Source organism: Marmota flaviventris, chromosome 5, assembly GCF_047511675.1.
Source record: "Marmota flaviventris isolate mMarFla1 chromosome 5, mMarFla1.hap1, whole genome shotgun sequence".
Taxonomy (NCBI): Eukaryota; Metazoa; Chordata; class Mammalia; order Rodentia; family Sciuridae; genus Marmota; species Marmota flaviventris.
In genome coordinates, this window is record NC_092502.1 from 110,895,567 (window position 1) to 110,915,213 (window position 19,647).

At 36.2% G+C, this 19,647-nt stretch overlaps 2 protein-coding genes across 5 annotated transcripts in view; one reads left to right on the top strand and one right to left on the bottom strand.

The window, feature by feature from the left end:
• Ccdc125 (coiled-coil domain containing 125) overlaps window positions 1-17,010 on the top strand; it is a 69,216-nt gene extending 52,206 nt beyond the window's left edge. The window contains exon 11 of the mRNA XM_071612536.1: window positions 16,984-17,010. Coding sequence (XP_071468637.1) covers window positions 16,984-17,000 — 17 coding nt within the window. The 3' untranslated portion in view covers window positions 17,001-17,010. The remainder of the gene's footprint in view (window positions 1-16,983) is intronic.
• Cdk7 (cyclin dependent kinase 7) overlaps window positions 1-17,673 on the bottom strand; it is a 32,709-nt gene extending 15,036 nt beyond the window's left edge. Inside the window, exons 1-7 of one of the 4 annotated variants that reach the window (XM_027951635.2) lie at window positions 17,635-17,673; window positions 17,082-17,141; window positions 10,735-10,768; window positions 7,507-7,574; window positions 5,627-5,695; window positions 3,376-3,486; window positions 548-666 (exon numbers count right to left, since the gene is read on the bottom strand). In XM_027951635.2, the coding sequence (XP_027807436.1) occupies window positions 548-666; window positions 3,376-3,486; window positions 5,627-5,644 (248 nt within the window). In that variant the 5' untranslated portion in view covers window positions 5,645-5,695; window positions 7,507-7,574; window positions 10,735-10,768; window positions 17,082-17,141; window positions 17,635-17,673. The other 3 variants (XM_027951633.2, XM_027951636.2, XM_027951634.2) reach the window with 3 other exon arrangements.
• Between the last annotated feature and the right edge of the window lie 1,974 nt (window positions 17,674-19,647).

A 19,647-nucleotide genomic window follows, 5' to 3' on the forward strand; every position in this document is an offset into this window, starting at 1 on the left:
AAAATAAAAAGGACTGGGAATGTAGTTCAGAAGCTGAGCACCCCAGGTTTCAATCCCCAGAACCATAAAAAAAATTAATAAATAAATATTGATGCTTGGTGTAGAGAACTTTCATTCACACAGAAGGTTACAGAACCAAGAATGACAATATAATAAACAAAAAGGCCACTCGAGTTTCAGATTATCTCGGCCTAACTAAAATGTAGAAGAAGAATAAATTGTTCTCAAAAGTTACTAAAGGTGCTGGGGACAAAGCTCTGTGGTAGAGTGTTTCCCTAGGATGTGCAAGGCTCTGGGTTCAATTCTTAACATCACAAAAACAAGTTATAAGGTAAATATCTGAGAATTAAGTTAATTCAATTTCATTTTTAAAAAGAGCTATTTTATTCATTGTATTAAAACATAATAAAAAAGGGATGCATTTTTAAGAAGACACCAACAGTGATTCCTGAACTCTGCCAAGATATTTCAGAGAGGCCAACTGATGCTCATTTGTGACCAATAACCAATAATAGCATAAACTTTCAATTATTTAAAGGATTCTTACCTGGTTACAACCTGATGTGTATAAGCTCTATTGGGGCTCCCAAACGATTTGGCCAGGCCAAAATCTGCCAGTTTTAGAACTCCATTTTCATCTAGCAACAAATTGTTTGGTTTCAGATCCTATATCATGGAGGTTTTAAACAAACAAATAAGCAGGGTTGGGAAGAATACCACAGTGATATATTTAGTTGGCTTATCTTTAAACATAGAAAACAGGGTAATTCTCAAATTTTAAACAAATGTCAATTTTTTTTTTTCCACAAATGTAAAGTCCCAAAGCAAAATAAGATTTATATTACTTAGTGAGATTTGGGGTAAGGTACTTAATTTGACTAAGCACCAATTTAACTAATTCATAGAGTAACTGTGAAGACTAAATTTAATATTTTCTGTAAAGGGTCTAGTGGAATCACTGGTTCATAGTAAAAGCCCAATAAATCATTGCAACTGTGAATTTAATAATAATATATGTGAACTTTAGAAGAACATATTTTCCAAAATCTATGCAAAAGAGCTATGAGTAATAACCTAAAAAAAGTTCCAAATTTAAGATATGAATATGTAATTTTTAACTACTAGTTCCTATGTACCCAAGAACATCTATCTAGATAATTTTTTCTTTTTTTGAGACAAAAAAAACCCAGGAAATTTTATTTTCAAGTGAACTTAGCCATAGGAAATAGTTTCTTTTACAACTATCCTGGTAGTACATTTCCTGGTCCCTCATTGAAATTTCTTGAGAAATAAATTCATTATGCTTCAGTTTTTCTATTTACAAAATGAGGACAATCGTTTTTATGACACTAGGAGTATATTATAAATAACAATTACTTATATAGAACTTTAATGATTACAGCAGAAAAATGAAGAATATATAACACAAATAATGATACCTTTAAAAGAGAAACAGACAAAAACAAAAGGACGCAAAATTTCTCTTATTACTCTCTACCTTTTATAGCAGGTGGAGAAGCATATACATAATATTGATCACATTGAGACACGAAGCTATATTTAGGACATTCCCAATGATGGTTTTCCTTTTTTCCCCCCCCCCCCCCCTTTTCAGAATTTAGGCTTTATAATGTTTTGCACTGAAAAATTTTTTTCCTGGTTTGAAAAGAATTTGATATCCAAAAGATGTTTTTAGTTAATGTGATTTAAATATAAAGTATATAACCTTGCACTTAATGGACTACTTTCTAAATTTGAGGGAAAAGCCAAGGACTTTTTTTTGTTATCCTCTACCAGTTCTGCATCCACAATTCAACCAACCAATAATCAGTTACTATATAGTTAGACCTTTGTATGTACTATTTACTTATAATGTCTGTACTATTTACTTATAAATACCTAATAAATGCTATGTAATCTAGAGATGATTTAAAGTATACATAAGGATTACACAGGTTATATGCAAATACTACTCCACTTTATAGAAGGGACTTGGGCACCCCTGGATTTTAGTATCCATGGGATTTTTTTTTTTTTAACTTTTTTTTTTTTTTTTTAATACAATGCCTTTATTTTTATGTAGTAGCTGAGGATCAAACCTGGGTCCTGCCTGTGCTAGGCAAGCGCTCTACAGCTGAGCCACAATTCCAGCCCAGAATTTTTTTTTTTTTAATATGTATTTTTTAGCAGTAGTTGGACACAAAATCTCCATTTTATATTTTTATGTGGTGCTGAGGATCAAACCCAGGGCCTTGCATGTGCTAGGCAAGTGCTCTACCGATGAGCCACAATCCCAGCCCTATCCATGGGAATTTTGATAACAGTCCCCCATGGATACTGAGGGATGACTTTATTTATTTTTACATGGTGCTAAGAATAGAACCCAGTGCCTCACCCATGCTAGGCAAGCACTCTACTACTAAGCTACAGCCCAGCCATGACTTTGGGTTTTTTGTTTTTTGTTTTTTTTTGTGTGTGTGGTGCTGGGGATTAAACCCGGGGCCTGTGCATGTGAGGCAATCACTCTACCAACTGAGCTATGTCCACAGCCCCTGACTTGGTTATTCTTGTCTCCTTTTCTCCTTACAAATACTTACATTTCAGCATATCTGTTGCCACAGAGTCTCTGTCTCCAAGGCCATTCTTTCTTGCTTGCTTTTTCTCAGTTATTTATTTATTCATCTTGCTATTACTGTAACAAGGGCTCTGCCACTCAGTTCTAAAAGGCTAGGAAGTCTAAGGTCAAGGGTCCACATCTGGTGAGAGCCTTCTTGCTGGTGGGAACTCTCTCGGAGTTTCTATGGATTGCAGGGCATCACATGGTGAGCCCATCCTACCTAGATAAATCATCAGCTAATGTTCCAACAGCTAAATGTTCCTAAAAATGATTCAATTTCATAAATTTTATTTCATAACTTCTATAAATTTTAGAGCCACTAGATATATGATTCTTAAAAGGCATTTTAGCATTGTATAAATTAATCCAGACTCTCAATATGTTTTTCCCTTTAACAGTATAGCACAAAGAATACTAGATTTAAAGCCCAAAGACATAAGTTCTAACATCCCATCAGTTATCAGCTGCTGACCCTAAAAAAAAAAAAAAAAAACTTAGGTAATTTAGCAATCTAGCTCTTCATCTAAAAAAAAAATAAAATGTACTGGATCTCTTCCAATTCTAAATTTCACATAGAAATTTGAAGTACACACAGCACCATTTGCTGCAATTGAAGGAACACATAGTAGAAGAAGCTGGAATAAAACGGTTCAGCTATATCTTTATTTTGTGCAACAATTTACACATTCAGACCATTATACACTAAAATGTACACATAAAACTTGACCAATTTAAAGAAACAATATTAAAAACCTTACCCTATGTAGAATCCAGTGTTGATGTAAATATTCTAACCCTTGAAGAGTCATCAACATATAGGCTTTAATATGTGATGGTGTCAGCACAAGACTATTATCCTTTATTATAACCTATAAAGCAGATATACATACAGGCACACGTCATCATTCCAAATGAACTCTACCATATAAAAAAATTACAGAATTAAAATGCTTACATCCATATAGAATAGTCTCCAAAACAGATTATCCAAATCTCCTTTGAAGGTACAGTCAGAATTTCTAGATGATCTAAAGATCATCTCTAGTTTGGGAAGAAAATAATGCTTCATATGCTTCAATTTTGTATAAAAGGGGCAGTCAGCTGTGATTTTTGCTTGATCTTTCTTCTGTATTCAGTAGTGCTTTAGGACACTGCCTCTTCCCAGCTCAGTCCATATGGTTAAGAAAATACTGACCCTCCCCCACCATCTGAGGCATTCAGAGGCAGGCAATTGATGCAGTCATGGTTATTACCACACTGCAGCCTCCTGGCCAAGAGACTATCTGCCTCAGGGAAGGATGCATGATCTAAGACTAACCAATCAACCAAGCGAAGTACTTATTTATGCTAAAATCAAAGAGAACAAAGCCCAAAGGTAAAGAGGGAAAGAAAAAGGTAAAGAAAGATAGAGGCAGATCTCATGAAAATCAATGGGAGATCCGAGAGGAAAGGGATCAAGAGGAGAAAGGTGGAGAGGGAGAGGAAAAGTGCTCAGGAGTGATATTGGCCAAATTATATTGTTATATTGTGTATTATGTGTATGTATGAATATGGAAAAACAAATTTCATCAGCATGTACAACTATAATGCATCAATTAAGAAAAATTAGTTAAAAAAAATAGAGAGGCAGGAAAGGGCGGGGGGAACAAAAGCACTTTCTTACTTCAGGGATTATTAGATTCTAAGGATATAAGCTGACTGCCTGAACCTCCATTATTAAGTATGCCAAAAAATGAAGAAAACTGAGGGAAAAAAAGACAATTGAAACAATGTAAAACTTGGTTCAGATGGCATTATTTGCAAGCTGTGCCAAAAGTTAGTTTATTCCTATATTTATCAGTTCTTTTTTATTCCTGGGTAGTGTTCCATTACATAGGCTACAACAAATTATACATTCACTAGATGGACATTGGATTTGTTTCCAGTTTTGTGATTAGGAATAAAGCTAAATATTTGTGTACCAAGTAATTTCTGTGTTGGCAATGTATATGTTTCTCTTACATACATAGCAGTGGTACTGCTAAATAACAATTAGTTATCGGTAACAATCACAATATTAGTGACATTTATGACAGAAAGATCTATCACCACAGGCTATACTTTATTGTCACCAGTTTGTGTATATACATATATATATATATTTTTTTTTTTTAAATATTTTTTTAGTTGTAGATGGACACATCTACAGTGATAGAGCACCCACCTCACATGGGTGAGGTGGGTGCTCTATCACTGAGCTACAGCCCCAACCACACCAGTTTGTATATTCAGTGTTTCTTTTACTACTTGATACTGTTATATGAAATCCTTTTTTTTTCTTTTGTCTTGTTTAGTAAATATGTATTTAACTACAAAAGAAACTACCAAACTGTTTCCAGTTTCTTGAATAGTTTCTTAACTATTATTATTTACATTCTCACCAATAGTGTATGAAAATTCCAGTTCTTCTATATCCTTGGTTTATCAGTATTTTGAGATTCCACTATGATTAATGAAAATCATATGAGATTTTATTTTATTTTTTTTTAATTTGGCTTTCAAAAATATGGCTTTAATCTGAAAATATTGGGGGAAAGCTCAAAATTATCACAGGTTTAATGCTAATTTCTCTAAAAACAATGTAATAATCTATAGGGAAATTAGTAGACAAAAATAACTAATGAAATCCAAATTTCTGCATTTAGCACTGTGAAAACAGCCAACCATAAGAAAAGAACTGAGAGATCCTTTTGATTTCAAAGTCCATCTATAGTTCAATAAAATTAAGCATTTTTTAAAATACTAGTCTATTTTTTTTAACATAGACACTATATCTTTGTTTATTTATTTTTTTATGTGGTGCTGAGGATTTAACCCGGTGCCTTATACATAGCAGTGGTAAACATAGCGAGGCAAACACTCTGCACTGAGCCACAACCCCACTCCTCTAGTCTATTAATGGTCTAACAAACATTTAGGTTCTTCTTCGATAAACTGGAGAAAAATATTCTCTAAGAATCTTAATCTTACCTCTAGATCAGTTTCCATAAAATCAAAAACAAGGCTAATATTTGATTTATGTCCAAAAGCATCAAGGAGCTGCAAAGCAAAAAAATTTAAAAGTTAAAATGTGATTCTCTATTTCATATACTTGTATGACAGTATTATACTAACTAAGGTAATTTTTTTTAATCCTGTAAAGCTCAAATTATTTTATTAAATTTAACATTTGTCCTTTTGTGAATAGTATTAAAGGAATTAGTATTTTTTTTAATTTTTTTTTTAAGTTGTCAATGGGCCTTTATTTTATTTATTGAGACGCGGTGCTGAGAATCAAACCCAGTACCTCACACATGCTAGGCAAGCACTCCGCCACTGAGCCACAACTCCAGCCCCTAAAGAAATTAGTATTTTGAGAAACAAAAATAGTAAACTATTTTTTTAAATTTATATTTTACTTTTTAAAATATTTTTTAGTTATACATGGATGCAGTATCTTTGTTTAATTACTTTTATGTGGTGCTGAGGATTGAACCCAATACCTCACACATGGAAGGCGCTTGCTCTACCACTGAGCCACACCCCAGTTACCTATGTTTTTCTTTTACAGTATTGGGGATTGAACCTTAGACCTTGCACATGCTAGGCAAATACTCTACCTCTGAGCTACACTTGAGTCCCTAAACTACTTTTGTAAAAACTATTAAATACTTAAAAGCTTTCCTCCTAGATTTGGGGAGTTAATAAGAAATAAATTATGAATACTATACCTCAGTCACCAATTAAAAAAAAAAAAATTCCCGGGCTGGGGATGTGGCACAAGCGGTAGCACGCTCGCCTGGCATGCGTGCGGCCCGAGTTCGATCCTCAGCACCATATACAAACAAAGATGTTGTGTCCGCCAAAAACTAAAAAAAAATATATAAAAAAAAAAAATTCTTTTTCTCTTAAAAAAAAAAATTCCCAAGCAGAATGCTTAAAAACAAAAAATCCATGCCAGGTACAGTGGCATGTGCTGCATTCCCAGCTCTCAAGAGGCAGAGAGGCAAGAGGATCACTTGAGTCCAGGGGTTTAAGACCAGCCTTGAAACATATGAGACCAATCTTAAAAAAATTAATAATAATACTCTAGGGGGATATGATGTACTGGTAGAGCAGTTGCCTAGCATGTGCCAAGTTCCTTCAATCTCTATTCTACAAAAAAAGAAAGAAAAAAAGAGGGGGGAAAAAAATCCTTGAAATAGCAGTAGCTACCATTAAGTGAATGAGTACATTCTCCATGGCAGGCACTAATGCAGATACATGTATTCAAATAGGTAGTCTTGCAACAAACTTATGAGGTAGGGACTATACATTAGTATTAGTATTAGTATTAGTATTTTGCAGTGCTAGGAATCAAACCCAGAGCCTCAGACATGCTACGCAAGTTGTCTTCCATTGAGGTACAGTCCCAGCCCAGAATGTGGTTTAAAAGAAACTTGTTCAAGGTCTTACACAGGACAAATAAAGGGTTTTGAATGCACTATGCTAGTGCTCTTTAGAATTCAAAATGATTTCTGGCAAAATGAACCTATGTCAACATTTTTTTTTTTTTGACATTTGATTTATTTTATCAATAGTATGATTTTTAAGACATTTCCTATACAATTAGGATAGAAAACACATTTCAAACAGATAAACTTTAAAGCTTTTTTCAAGTCTCATCTACAACAACTCATCTTACTAATCCTTCAATCAAAATCAATATCTGGGGCTGGGAACATAGCTCATTTTGTAGAGTACTTGCCTTGCATGCACAAGGCCCTGGGTTCAATCCCCAGTACCACCAAAAAAAAAAAAAAAAAAGTCAATATCTACCATATTAAAAAAGGGCAGGGTCCCAAATATTAAATAACTCAGATCATACTCACACCAATTATATTTGGATGACTTAGCTCCTGTAATAATTTTATCTCTCTTAGGGCTGTTCTATTTATACCTATGGAAAAAGGCAAAGCAAAAAATGAACAATGATTCTCAAATCTCCAACCATCCTACAAATATGTTTTTTAAGAAAGGATGGTCATCTCAGAAAATAGAAACAAACATTACACAGAAAAATAAAGGCAATTCTGACAAATCAATTTTTATTATTTTTAAATTTTTTTTAGTTGTTGATGGAACTCATTTATCTGTTTTTATATGTGGTGCTGAGAATCAAACCCAGTGCCTCACACATGCTAGTACGCAAGCGCTCTACCACTGAGCCACAACCCCAGCCTTTGGTTTTACTTTTAAAGTTGCTTAACACAGACTGTGATGAGTAGTAAAAAAAAGTATCTGCATTATATGTAACATATCAAATCTGAAGACCATTAGACAAAGTACATATATTAGTGTGTAGCATATATGTGATAATTAGGTTCTTTTCTCTTCCCTACAAATATTAAGGGCAGATTATTTGTGCTAAAAGCAAACAAATGATAAGACAGTATCTTTTCTAACACAAAGGATATAATTCAAAATAAAGATCTGGTGCTGCCCCTACCTCCTTTTTTTTCTTTGTAGTCCTAGGAATTGAACCCAGGGCCTTATACAAGCTAGGTAAGAGCTCTACTACTGAGGCCAGGTGCAGTGGTGCATGCCTGTAATCCCAGCAGCTCAGGAGGCTGAGACGTGAGGATTTTGAGTTCAAAGCCAGCCTCATCAAAAAAAAGTGAGGCATTAAGCAACTCAGTGAGACCCTGTCTCTAAACAAAATACAAAATAGGTCTGGGGATGTGGCTCAGTTGGTAAAATGTCCCTGATATTAATCCCTGGTAGCCCCTGCAAAAGACAGCTCTGCTACTGAGGTACACTTCTTTTTCTTTTTTTTTTTTAAATTAATTTCCCCCCCTCTTTTTTTTTTTTGAGAGAGAGAAAGAGAGAGAGAATTTTTTAAGTTTTTGGCGGACCCAACATCTTTGTTGTTATGTGGTGCTGAGGATAGAACCCGGGCCGCACGCATGCCAGGCGAGCACGCTACCGCTTGAGCCACATCCCCAGCCCCCTGAGGTACATTTCTAACCCTTTTCATTTTGAGAAACGGTTTGCCCAGGCTGGACTTGAACTTGTGATCCTATTCCTTCAGTCTCATAGTAGCTGGGATTATAGGCACGTGTTTTAATAAGAACTATTTTGCGATGACTAAGAAATAAATCTTTTTGATAGCCTCTTCAACAAATGATTCTGGGAAAACTGGGAATCCACATGTAGTAAAATGAAATTAAACCCCTATCTCTCACCCTGCACAAAAATCAACTCAACAGTGGATCAAAAGACTTAGGCACTAGAACAGAGACAGACCTTTACCTAACAAAAGAAAAAGCAGGCCCAAATCTTCACCATGTTGGCTTAAGAAATAACTTCTTTAACAAGACTCCTAAAGCACAATAAGCAAAATCAAGAATCAATAAATGGGGGGCTAGTGGTATAGACCTTGTCTAGCACGTGTGAGGCACTGGGTTCAATCCTCAGCACCACATAAAAATAAAATAAAGGTATTGTGTCCACCTACAACTAAAATAATACATTAAAAATAAGAGAATCAATAAATAAAAAGCTTCTTCACAGCAAAGAAACAATCAAAAACATGAAGAGAGAGCATATAGAATAGGAAAAAATCTACCGCAGATTCTCAGAGCATTAATCACCAAGATATATAAAGAACTCAAAAAAACTTAACACCAAAAAACAAATAACTCTATTAATAAGTGGGCAAAGGAACTGAATACACACCTCACAGAAGAAATACAATTGATCAATATATGAAAAAACGTTCAACATTTCTACCAATTAGAGAAATGCAAATCAAAATGAAACTGAGATTCCATCTCACTCTAGTCAGAATGGCAATCATCAAGAATACAAGCAATAAATGCTGGTGAAGATGTAGGGGAGGAAGGTACACTCTTACTGACAAGACTGCAAATCGGCGCACTATGGAAAGCAGTGTGGAGATTCCTCAGAAAACTTGGAATGTTACCATCATTTGACCTAGTCATCCCACTCCTAGGTTTATACCCAAAGGATTTAAAATCAGCATACTACATTGATGCAGCCACATCAACGTTTATAGCATCTCAATTTACAATAGCTAAAATATGGAACCAACCTGGTGTCCTTCAACAGAGGTAGGGGTAAGGAAACTGTGGTATATATACACAATGGAATATTATTCAGCCTTAAAGAATAATAAAATTATGGCATTTGCCAGTCAATAGATGGAACCAGAGAATAATATGTTAAATGAAATAAGCCAAGAACAAAAGGCCAAATGTTTTCTCTGACATGCAGATGCTAATTCACAATAAGTGGGGAAGGGGAAGAATAGAGGTATTTTGGACTAGACAAAGGGGAGTGAAGAGAGCAAAAGGGGCATGGAGGTAGGAATAACAGTAGAATGAATCAGACATTATTATCCTCTGTGTATATATGATACATGACCTGTGTAACTCTAAATCATGTACAGACAAATGAGAAGTTATACTCCATTTATGTATGATGTGTTAAAATGCATTCTGTTATGTATAACTAATTAGAAAAATTTTAAAGACACCTATGCAATATAAAGATCAACATAGAAACATAAAAGAAATCTTTTCTCCGTGTATGCATTTTGTAGCGAACTTTGTGTATTTCCATGAAGATGTAGCCTTAATTTTTTTAAACATTTTTAAAATTTTTAGTTGTAGATGGACACGATGCCTTTATTTATTTTATTTATTCATATATGATGCTGAGTATCAAACCCAGTGCTCCAACACATGTGAGGTAGGTGCTCTATCACTGAGGCACATCCCCAACCCCTCAATTTTCAAAGTAATTAGAAGCTCAGAAATAGAAAAAACAATGCTTCTAATACCTAAAACAGTAATGAGGACAGCAAGACAAGGCAACTTGCTGCCTTCCATTTACTTAAGTATTTGAATGTTCCTCTGAACACTCAAATAGTGAAAATCATCAAATGTCCTCTCTCTGTCCTAAGTCTATCTTTATTTGGGGAGGAACACTACAAAAACTCTATCCAAAACCACTGCTAAATCTTAATAATAATTTGATTATTTCCTAAGTAAGAGTAAGAACATTTCCTAATTTGTCAGATTATTTGAAATACTTACCATCTTTAGCTTCTGATCTATGTCCAAGTTTGATCTAATATAGAAAACACAAACACAAATATTAAAATTAGATAATTATGCAGACTAAACACTTAACCTATTAAACACTTTTTTAATCTCTCTTGGTTTATTAATAAACAACTTTTTAAAAAAAAAAATTTTTTTAGTTGTAGATGGACACAATACCTTTATTTATTTGTTTTTGTTTTTATGTGGTGCCGGGGATCGAACCCAGTGCCTCATACATGCTAGGCAAGTACTCTATCACTGAGCCACAACCCCAGCCCTTATTAAACATTTTTAAAAAAAATTTTTTTATTAGTTGTTGATGGAACTTTATTTTATTTATTTAATTACTTACATGCAGTGCTGAGAATCAAATCCAGTGCCTCACACATGCTAGGCAAGTGCTCTACCACTGAGCCACAGCCCTAAACTATTAAACATTTTAAAAACTAATCTCATGAAGTTTTCTACTTCATCATCCAGATTCAAAAATAACTAATATTTTGCTACATTTACTTCATTCATGCATCCTTTCCTCTTTTGCTGGCTAAAATACTTAAAAGAAAATCCAAGTCTTTGTGTCATTTTACCCTTATACAATTAAGTAAACAACTCTAAAACATGGACATTCTTATATAACCATAAAGCCATTTTCTTTTTTTAATTTTTTTTTTTTTTTAAGGAGAGAGAGAGAGAGAGAGACTTTATTTTTAATATTTATTTTTTAGTTCTCGGCAGACACAACATCTTTTGTTTGTATGTGGTGCTGAGGATCGAACCCGGGCCACACGCATGCCAGGTGAGCGTGCTACCGCTTGAGCCATATCCCCAGCCCATAAAGCCATTTTCAAATCTAACATAATTAACAATATTGGCACAGAAGCACCTAATACCTAATTCCTATACAAATTTTCCTATTTCAAATTTCCCAATTAGATTATACAGTAGTCAAGACAATTTTGAAGAAAAAACAACATGTATGAGACTTTAAAATTTTCAAGACTTATTATAAAGTAAAAATAATTAAAAATACTGTAGTACTTCAGCAGATAATGGGGGGAAAATCAGTCACTAGAACAAAATAGCATGCTTAGAAATGGATCCAAGTATATACTGGAACTTGGCATAACAAGTGTATGGGGTAAAAGAACAGGCAATCAATAGTGTTAGGATAGCGGGGGAAAATATTAGATCCCCCCATCACATAATACAGAGAAGTTACAGATGGAATAAAGACCTAAATGTTAAAATGAATACTTTAAAATTCCATAGGAAAATTCCCTGTAGGAATGTTCTTATATAGGAAATAGGAGAGTACACAAAAAGGGAACCTACAAAGGAAAAAACTGACAAATTCAACCATGTTAACTTAAATACCTTAAAAGATATCACAAGTAGCCTGATTCGGTGATGCGTGCCTGTAATCCCCACAGCCCAAGAGGGCTGAGGCAGGATGATCTCGAGTTCAAAGCCAGCCTCAGCAAAAAGTAAGGTGCTAAACAACTCAATGAGACCCTATCTCTAAATAAAATACAAAAAAGGGCTGAGGATGTGGCTCAGTGGTCGAGTGTTCCTGAGTTCAACCCCCATTTAAAAAAAAAAAAAACCTTAAATAAACTAAAGCTTAGCTAAAAACTGGAAGATGTTAACTGCAATGTATATTTCTAAGGATCAATATTCAGAATATATAATAAATTTCAACAAATTAACACAAAGAAAAAAATTTAAGCAACCTGTGCTGAGGATGTAATACAGACAGAGCATAGAGGTTTGCCTGGCATTTGTGAGGGCTCTGAGTTCAATCCCCAGTAACACACACACACACACATACACACACACACACCCCCCATAAGCATCCCAAAGAAAAACAAACAGGGGAAAAAAACCTAAGTCAAAAATTCTAAGATGAAACTCACCAGTAAACAAAAAAACATTAACTGAAACAACAAACATTCCATTTCAACTCATCTAAATGACAAAATGTCTTAATGAATGACAACACAAATATGTTGAAAGTATGGTGGAAGGTAAACTTAATCCAGACATGTCAGAGAGCAACTTGACCTTATCTGGTGAAGATGATGTTGTTAATATTCTGAAACAAAAATTCATAATTGGTCTCAAATATAGATACATTCTCTAAAGAAGCTAAAATATGCATACAAGATGATTCATAAAGACTATTCATAGAGCCAAGTATGGTGGCACACACCTGTAATCCCAGCAGCTCAGAAGGCTGAGGCAGTATGATCACAGTTTCAAAGCCAACCTCAGCAATTTGGCAAGGCTTATAAGCAACCTAGTGAGAACCTGTCTCAAAAAAAAAAAAAAATTAAAGGGCTGGGGATGTGGCTTAATGGTTAAAAGCACCCTTGGGTTCGATTCCTGGTACCAAACAAACAAACAAACCAGATTGTCAATAAAAGGGCTATTATCAACAGAGTTTGAAAATTTCAGTATAGCACACCTTTGTAATCCCAGCCTCTTGGGAGGATGAGGCAGAAGGGTAGAAAATTTGAGGCCTCATCATATACAAACAGGAAACCAGAAGAATGAGAAGTTATACTCCACATATGTATAATGTGTCAAAATACATTCTACTATCATGTATAAATAAGAACAAATTTTTAAAAATAAAAGAAAGTTTGAAGCCAGGTTCAGCAATTTAGCAAGATTCTGCCTCAAAATAAAAAAAAAGACTGCCAGGCTTGGTGGTGCATGCCTATAATCCCAGTGGCTTGGGAGGTTGAGACACGAGGATCTTTGAGTTCAAAGCCAGCCTTACCAACTTAGTGAGGCACTAAGCAACTCAGTTGAGACCCTATCTCTAAATCAAATACAAAATAGGGCTGGGAATATAGCTTAGTGGTATAGTGCCCAGGGTTCATTCCCCAGAACCACAAAGAAAAAAAAAATCTGTAGAGTTACATATAATGGAATCTAATCAATGAGTATGAAAAACCCATGATCTCTCTCTCTCTCTCTCTCTCTCTCTCTATATATATATATATATATATAGAAAATTTCATGATATTGATTCAGAAAATTATAAAAGAATATATATTAAATAAATATGTGTAGGTCTATGTGTGTGTGTGTGTGTGTGTATATATATATATATATATATATATATATAGCTTAAAAGCATGCAAACATTATATATTGAACTGACATACATCTATTTTGGACCAATAATGAAAAAAGAAAACTGACCCAAAATGCTCACTAGGGGACTGACTAAATTAGGAAATATGGGAAACAAATTCAATATGATCTTCTTTTGGTCCTGAGGATTGAACCCACTAGGGCATAATGAGCACTGTTCTACCCCAAAGCTAAACTTCTAGCCCCAATATGATCTTTTTAAAAGAATGAGGAAGATCAATGATTTTTAAAAGTCCAAGACCCATTAGGTAAAAGGGTAAAGAGTAGCTTCTTTAATGATTTCTTTTTTTGTAAACTTAAATATGCATTTTAACAAAAGAATGGGAATAGAAATTAGGAGTGTTGGAACAGGAAGGTTCAAAGCACCAAATCCTCCATATTCATAGTAGAAAGTAAAAATAATGCCTAAAATTGGGGAAACAAACAAAACACACATACAACACTCAAAAAAAAAAAAACACCTATGTATTTTATTTTTTTTTAAATGGACACGCATGCCTGTAATCCCAGCAGCTCAGGAGGCTGAGACAGGAGGATTTCAAGTTTAAAGACAGCCTCAGCAATGGCAAGGCACTAAGGAACTCAGTTGAGATCATCTCTAAATAAAATACAAAATTTGAGCTGGGGATGTGGCTCAGTGGTCGAGTGCCCTTGAGTTCTATCCCTGGTACCAAAAATAAAAAAATAAAAAGAAAGTGGTTGCTCTGAAGAATGAAAACCAGGGGTAGAGGAGTTAGGCATGTTAAAAGCCTTGGCCTATTAACTGACTTTAAAACCATAAAAATATATCATTTGAAATAAAATAAAAACTAAATATATAAGTACATGTATGAAGACACGAATGGTATGAAAATACTTTGTGTACAACCAATGACTTGAAAAATTGTGCTCTATGTGTAATATGAAATGAATTGCATTCTGCCATCATATATAATAAATTAGAATAAATAATTTAATAAAAAAACAATATAATTTAAACTATCTTTAAGGGGGAAAAAGTCTACCACAGAGAAAAAGGCTGGATTTTAAGTCCTAATTAACACTAAAAACAAGCAACAGAAAACATTTGGGGGCTGGGGCTGTAGCTCAGTGGTAGAGTACTTGCCTAACGTATTAGGCGCCAAGGTCGATCCTCAGCACCACATAAAAATAAATAAAATACAGGTATTGTGTCCATCTACAACTAAAGATATTTAAACACACAGACACACACACACACACACACACACACTCTTGGACTTTCAGAAAACTACAGAACTCAATATGCCAACAGTACCCAGTCAAGTCAATATCCTTTTTGTTTCTGAGACAGACTCTTGTCATGTTCTATAGGTTAGCCTCAAACTCCTGGACTCAGGTGATCCCCCTGCCTCCACCTCCACCTCCCCTGTGTTAGGAACATAAACACACACCACCACACCCAGCTAATTCGATACCTTTTGTTTTTTTTGAAGTTGTAGACAGACACAATACCTTTATTTTATAAGGGCCTGAGAATTGAACCCAGCACCTCACACGTGCTAGGCCATGCTCTATCGTCAAGCACAATCCCAGCCCCATAAAGAGTTGCCTATAATATGCTTGCCATAGTCCTAGCTATAATGTGAATGGAATTAAACAGACAATAAACTCAGGTAAGAGAATTTCAATTTTGATAAATATCATGAAGATGAGAAGGAACAAATGCAAAGACAACAGAGAAGGAAGGATGCATACCTATTTCATCTGGAATGAACACAGAAGGCCTCTATGTGGAGTACACATCTGAGTGAAACCTTAATAAGCAATCAGCCATTTCAAGTTCTATAAAGAAACAACCAGAAGGCAAAGCAAATGCAATAATCTTGGGAATGAAATGAATTTAAGGGGTCCGAGGAACAGAAAGATCAGTGTTGGTGAGATGGGGAACAAAGCACTAGAACTGAAAGATGACAAGGAAGTCAGAAGAGTTGAGGATTTTGCAAGGGAGTGGCCATAATGATGGATCACAAAACATAAGCTGGAAAACAAGGATATCAGAAAAGTAAATAATACAGCAAACATAAGGATGGCAGGAATAACTAAGATAAAAAAAGAAAGAAAGCCAGGTATTAAGTGAATAAGAGTGTGGGGGAGGCTGGAAATGAAAGCCTGATGATACACTTCAAAGAAGTTAGGGTTTTTGAAGAACAAATTCAAAGTAGCAACAGAACAAAGGCACATAGAGGTAACTTACTCCACTACCAGGCCCTGAGACAGGTGAGACAAACAGTCTCTCCTTAAAAGTGTTATCGATTTCAATAGCATGAGGAAAAGCAACCAACCTGGCTCACATCAGGACACCTGAATTCAAATCCTAACTTCAGCAATTACTAACTTTGTATTCTTGACAAGTCACTTAACTAACCTTTCTCAGTCTCAATTTCTGAGTGCAAAATAGGAATTCTTTTAACTATTTTTACAAGCTGTTTGGAGGGGTAAGTGAAAAAAGTGTAGGTCAAAGTGCCTAGCATACAGAAATGTTAGCTACTTATGAATAAGTCTTTTAAATGAATCTAAGTTTAAAAACAGTTTAAGTCCTTTTAGAAAATGCACCACATTAGGTTTTTTGTTTGTTTTCTGGTACCGGGAAATGAACCACTGAGCTGCCACTCCGGGCCTTCTTTATTTTTATTTTGAGACAGGGTTGCTGAGGTTAGTATGGAAATTACATCCTCCTGCCTCAGCCTCCCAAGTCTCTGGGATTAAAGACATGGGTCACTGCAGCTGGCTACATTCGTGTTGTTAATGCTACTGAAAACCTTTCATGTAAATCTTTACAAAGAAATTATAAATATGCACACAGAATGTGGATGCAGATAGGACAGAACTGTGACCTAAAAAGACTTTTGAAGACTGAACAGATGGGCAGTACCTGCCCCTTTAGTCAAGATCCGAGTTCATGCAGCAAAAATAACATACAGCTTCCTCTTCGCTTCACTTTAATTTAAATTAATGGAACAAAGACTGGTTCGATTCCATAGTTCCCTCCTTGGAACACAAGGCACTAATTAATGCTATTTTCTCTGGAAATAACATGAGTAACTTCTGATTTTTCAGAGTACCATCAAGAGTAGTAAAATGGCCACCAATCAATTCATAATACAGACACCTTGAAGGAGACTTGAAGGAAAAAAACAACATAAAAGACAACTTACTTTCTTAATGGCGACTATTTGGTTGGTGTTCTTATCTCTGGCCTTATAAACCGTGGCAAACTATAAAGAAAAACGGGAATAACGGTAAGTTTGTTTGCCTTTTTTTTTTTTTTTCTTCTTTTTTTACATTTGGGGAACTAAAGAACCCAGGGTTCTGAAAGGACTCGCGGCGGCTTGGAATGTGGTCGGGCAATCCGAGTCCCGCTCCAGCCAGTTCTTCAGAAGGACCGCGCCTCAGGGTTCACTTCCAGGATGTCGACAGGATCAATGGGCAACAGGAGAGTGTGCGCTGCCTGCCCCCACCCAAGAAGAACGAGCAGCCAGGCCAGTCCTGTGGCTTCCACAAGAAAACCTGCAAATCTGTGAGGCGCCGCGATGCTCCCCGCTCGGGGTCCTCCCAATCCAGTCCCAGAGCCTCACCTGTCCCTCCCCAAGGAAGTCCAGTTTCTCATAGCGCTTTGCTCGAGACTTCACGTCTAAAGCCATCAGGCGCTCGAAGCCTGACTCTGGTGGAAAGGGACAAGCGTTCAAGACAGCAGGAATTTAAAGCTACCTGAAAGCGTCCAACAGCCACTTCCGTTCGCTGGGCGCTGACGCCTATTAGCTCCGCCCCCACTTCCGGGGTGAGCGGTGTTGCTGTTAAAGGGGCCCGGGCACAGCCAGCCCCTACCAAAGCTAAGCTAACCCGGGACAGTTGCCTTCACCTTCCCTGGTCATTTGATTCCTGTTGGTGCGGAAAGCGGAGTGTTTTCAGTGACTGTTTTATCATCCTGTTACCGTTTTAACTTGGATATATATTTTTTTTCACTACCAAGGACAAGTCAACGTTCTGATACGAAATTCAGGATTTGGTGGGTGTGCATGATTATGGAAGACTAGACCTTTACCTTTCTCGCTTTCTAGTTCATGCTCGAGCGCGTCCTGGCGCCACGGTTGCCATGGACGCCAAACCTTGAGATCTCTTGTTAAGATGAGTGCCAAATTCTTAAAAGCTAATCAACAACTAAATCAGTCCCGTTATGAAGAAACAGGCTCAGGGAAACAAAGTCCAACGGTACTGAAACAGCTTCTGGTCCTCTACTCTAAAATGGAAAATCGACTACATCATAGGCGGTTGTGAGGGTTAAATGAAAGGAGAAAGTTTAGGTATAGTAACTAAGCGAGTAAGAGTTAGCTGTGACCCGTGCGATGGCGTAGGCCAGTAATCCCAGCAGCTTGAGAGGATCCAGAATTCAAAGCTAGCCTCAGCAAAAGAAAGGCGCTAAGCAACTCAGTGAGACCCTGTCTCTAAATAAAATACAAAATGCTGGAGATGTGGCTCAGTGGTGGAGTTCCCTGATTTCAATCCGTAGTACCCGCCCCCGGGGGCGGGGGGGGGGGTAGTTAATTGTAATCAGCAGGTAACAAAACAAAAATCCCCATCTTCTAAAGGGAGGAGATTAAAAAAAAAAAAAAAGTCGAGTATTATAATGCACAATGATAAGTGCTATAAATATAAGAGAGAATGGGGAGAGTGATGGGGGCGTTGCAGTTTTAAATAGGGTGGTATAAGGACCTTATTGAAAAGGCACTGGAGGAATTGGGCAGCCAAGTGATGTAATCAGACTATGTTTTGGAATGGTGGCGCAAGCCTGTAATCCCAGCTACTCGGAGAGACCGAAGCAGAGAGATCTCAAATTCGAGGCTAGCGTCTTGCAATTTATCGAGACTCTGTCATAAATAGTTACTAAATAAATAAACAATCTTGAACGGCTGGGGTTCAATCCCCAGTACCACAAAACAAAGTTTGATTCTGGCTGTTTCTGGAGACTACACCTCTAGATTTAGAGGGGCAAGAAAGACTGCTGGTGAATTATTGCTGTAATCCAGAGGGCTCTCCTATAGGGTAGTACCAGTTTAGCTTCCAGGCAATAGGGATTTGCTGACAAGCTAGATATGGTTAGGAAGGCGGGGTGGCAGATTCCAATAGTCTGAGCTGAAACAGCTGTCAACATGGAAATGTTACCCCTTTTCCTCTTTTTTTTTTTTTTCTTTTTAGTTTATGTGTGGTGCTGGGGGTTGAACCCAGAGCCTTGTGCATTGGAGGCAAGTACTCTACCAACTGAGCTATGTCCCCAGCCCAAATATCCCTTTTCTTTACATTAGATGTTTCTAAGAGTTGAGAATCCTAATTTTCAAAGATATGTTGAAGATGGCAGAATTCTAAGGCCAGTAATCTAGACAAATTTAGTGTAGCATATTTCAGTTTTTGCTCTTGAACCAGACTGCCTGATTTTGAATACTAACCCACCGGTATTCAGACACTAGATGACTTAAGCAAATTATTATCTGAACTTAATCTGAAGCTAGTTTCCTCCTCTGTAACAGGATTACTGCAAGACTTAAATGACTTCACATTTGTAAAGCCGGTTTATGTTCACCATTACTATTATTATCTTTCAGCCCTTTGTCACTACTCACTACTTGGGTCTCATACATTACAGAAACACACCATCTTTACCACTTTTTTTTTTTTTTTTTTTTTTTGTGCAGGGGGCAGCATAGGTACTAGAGATTAAACCCAGGG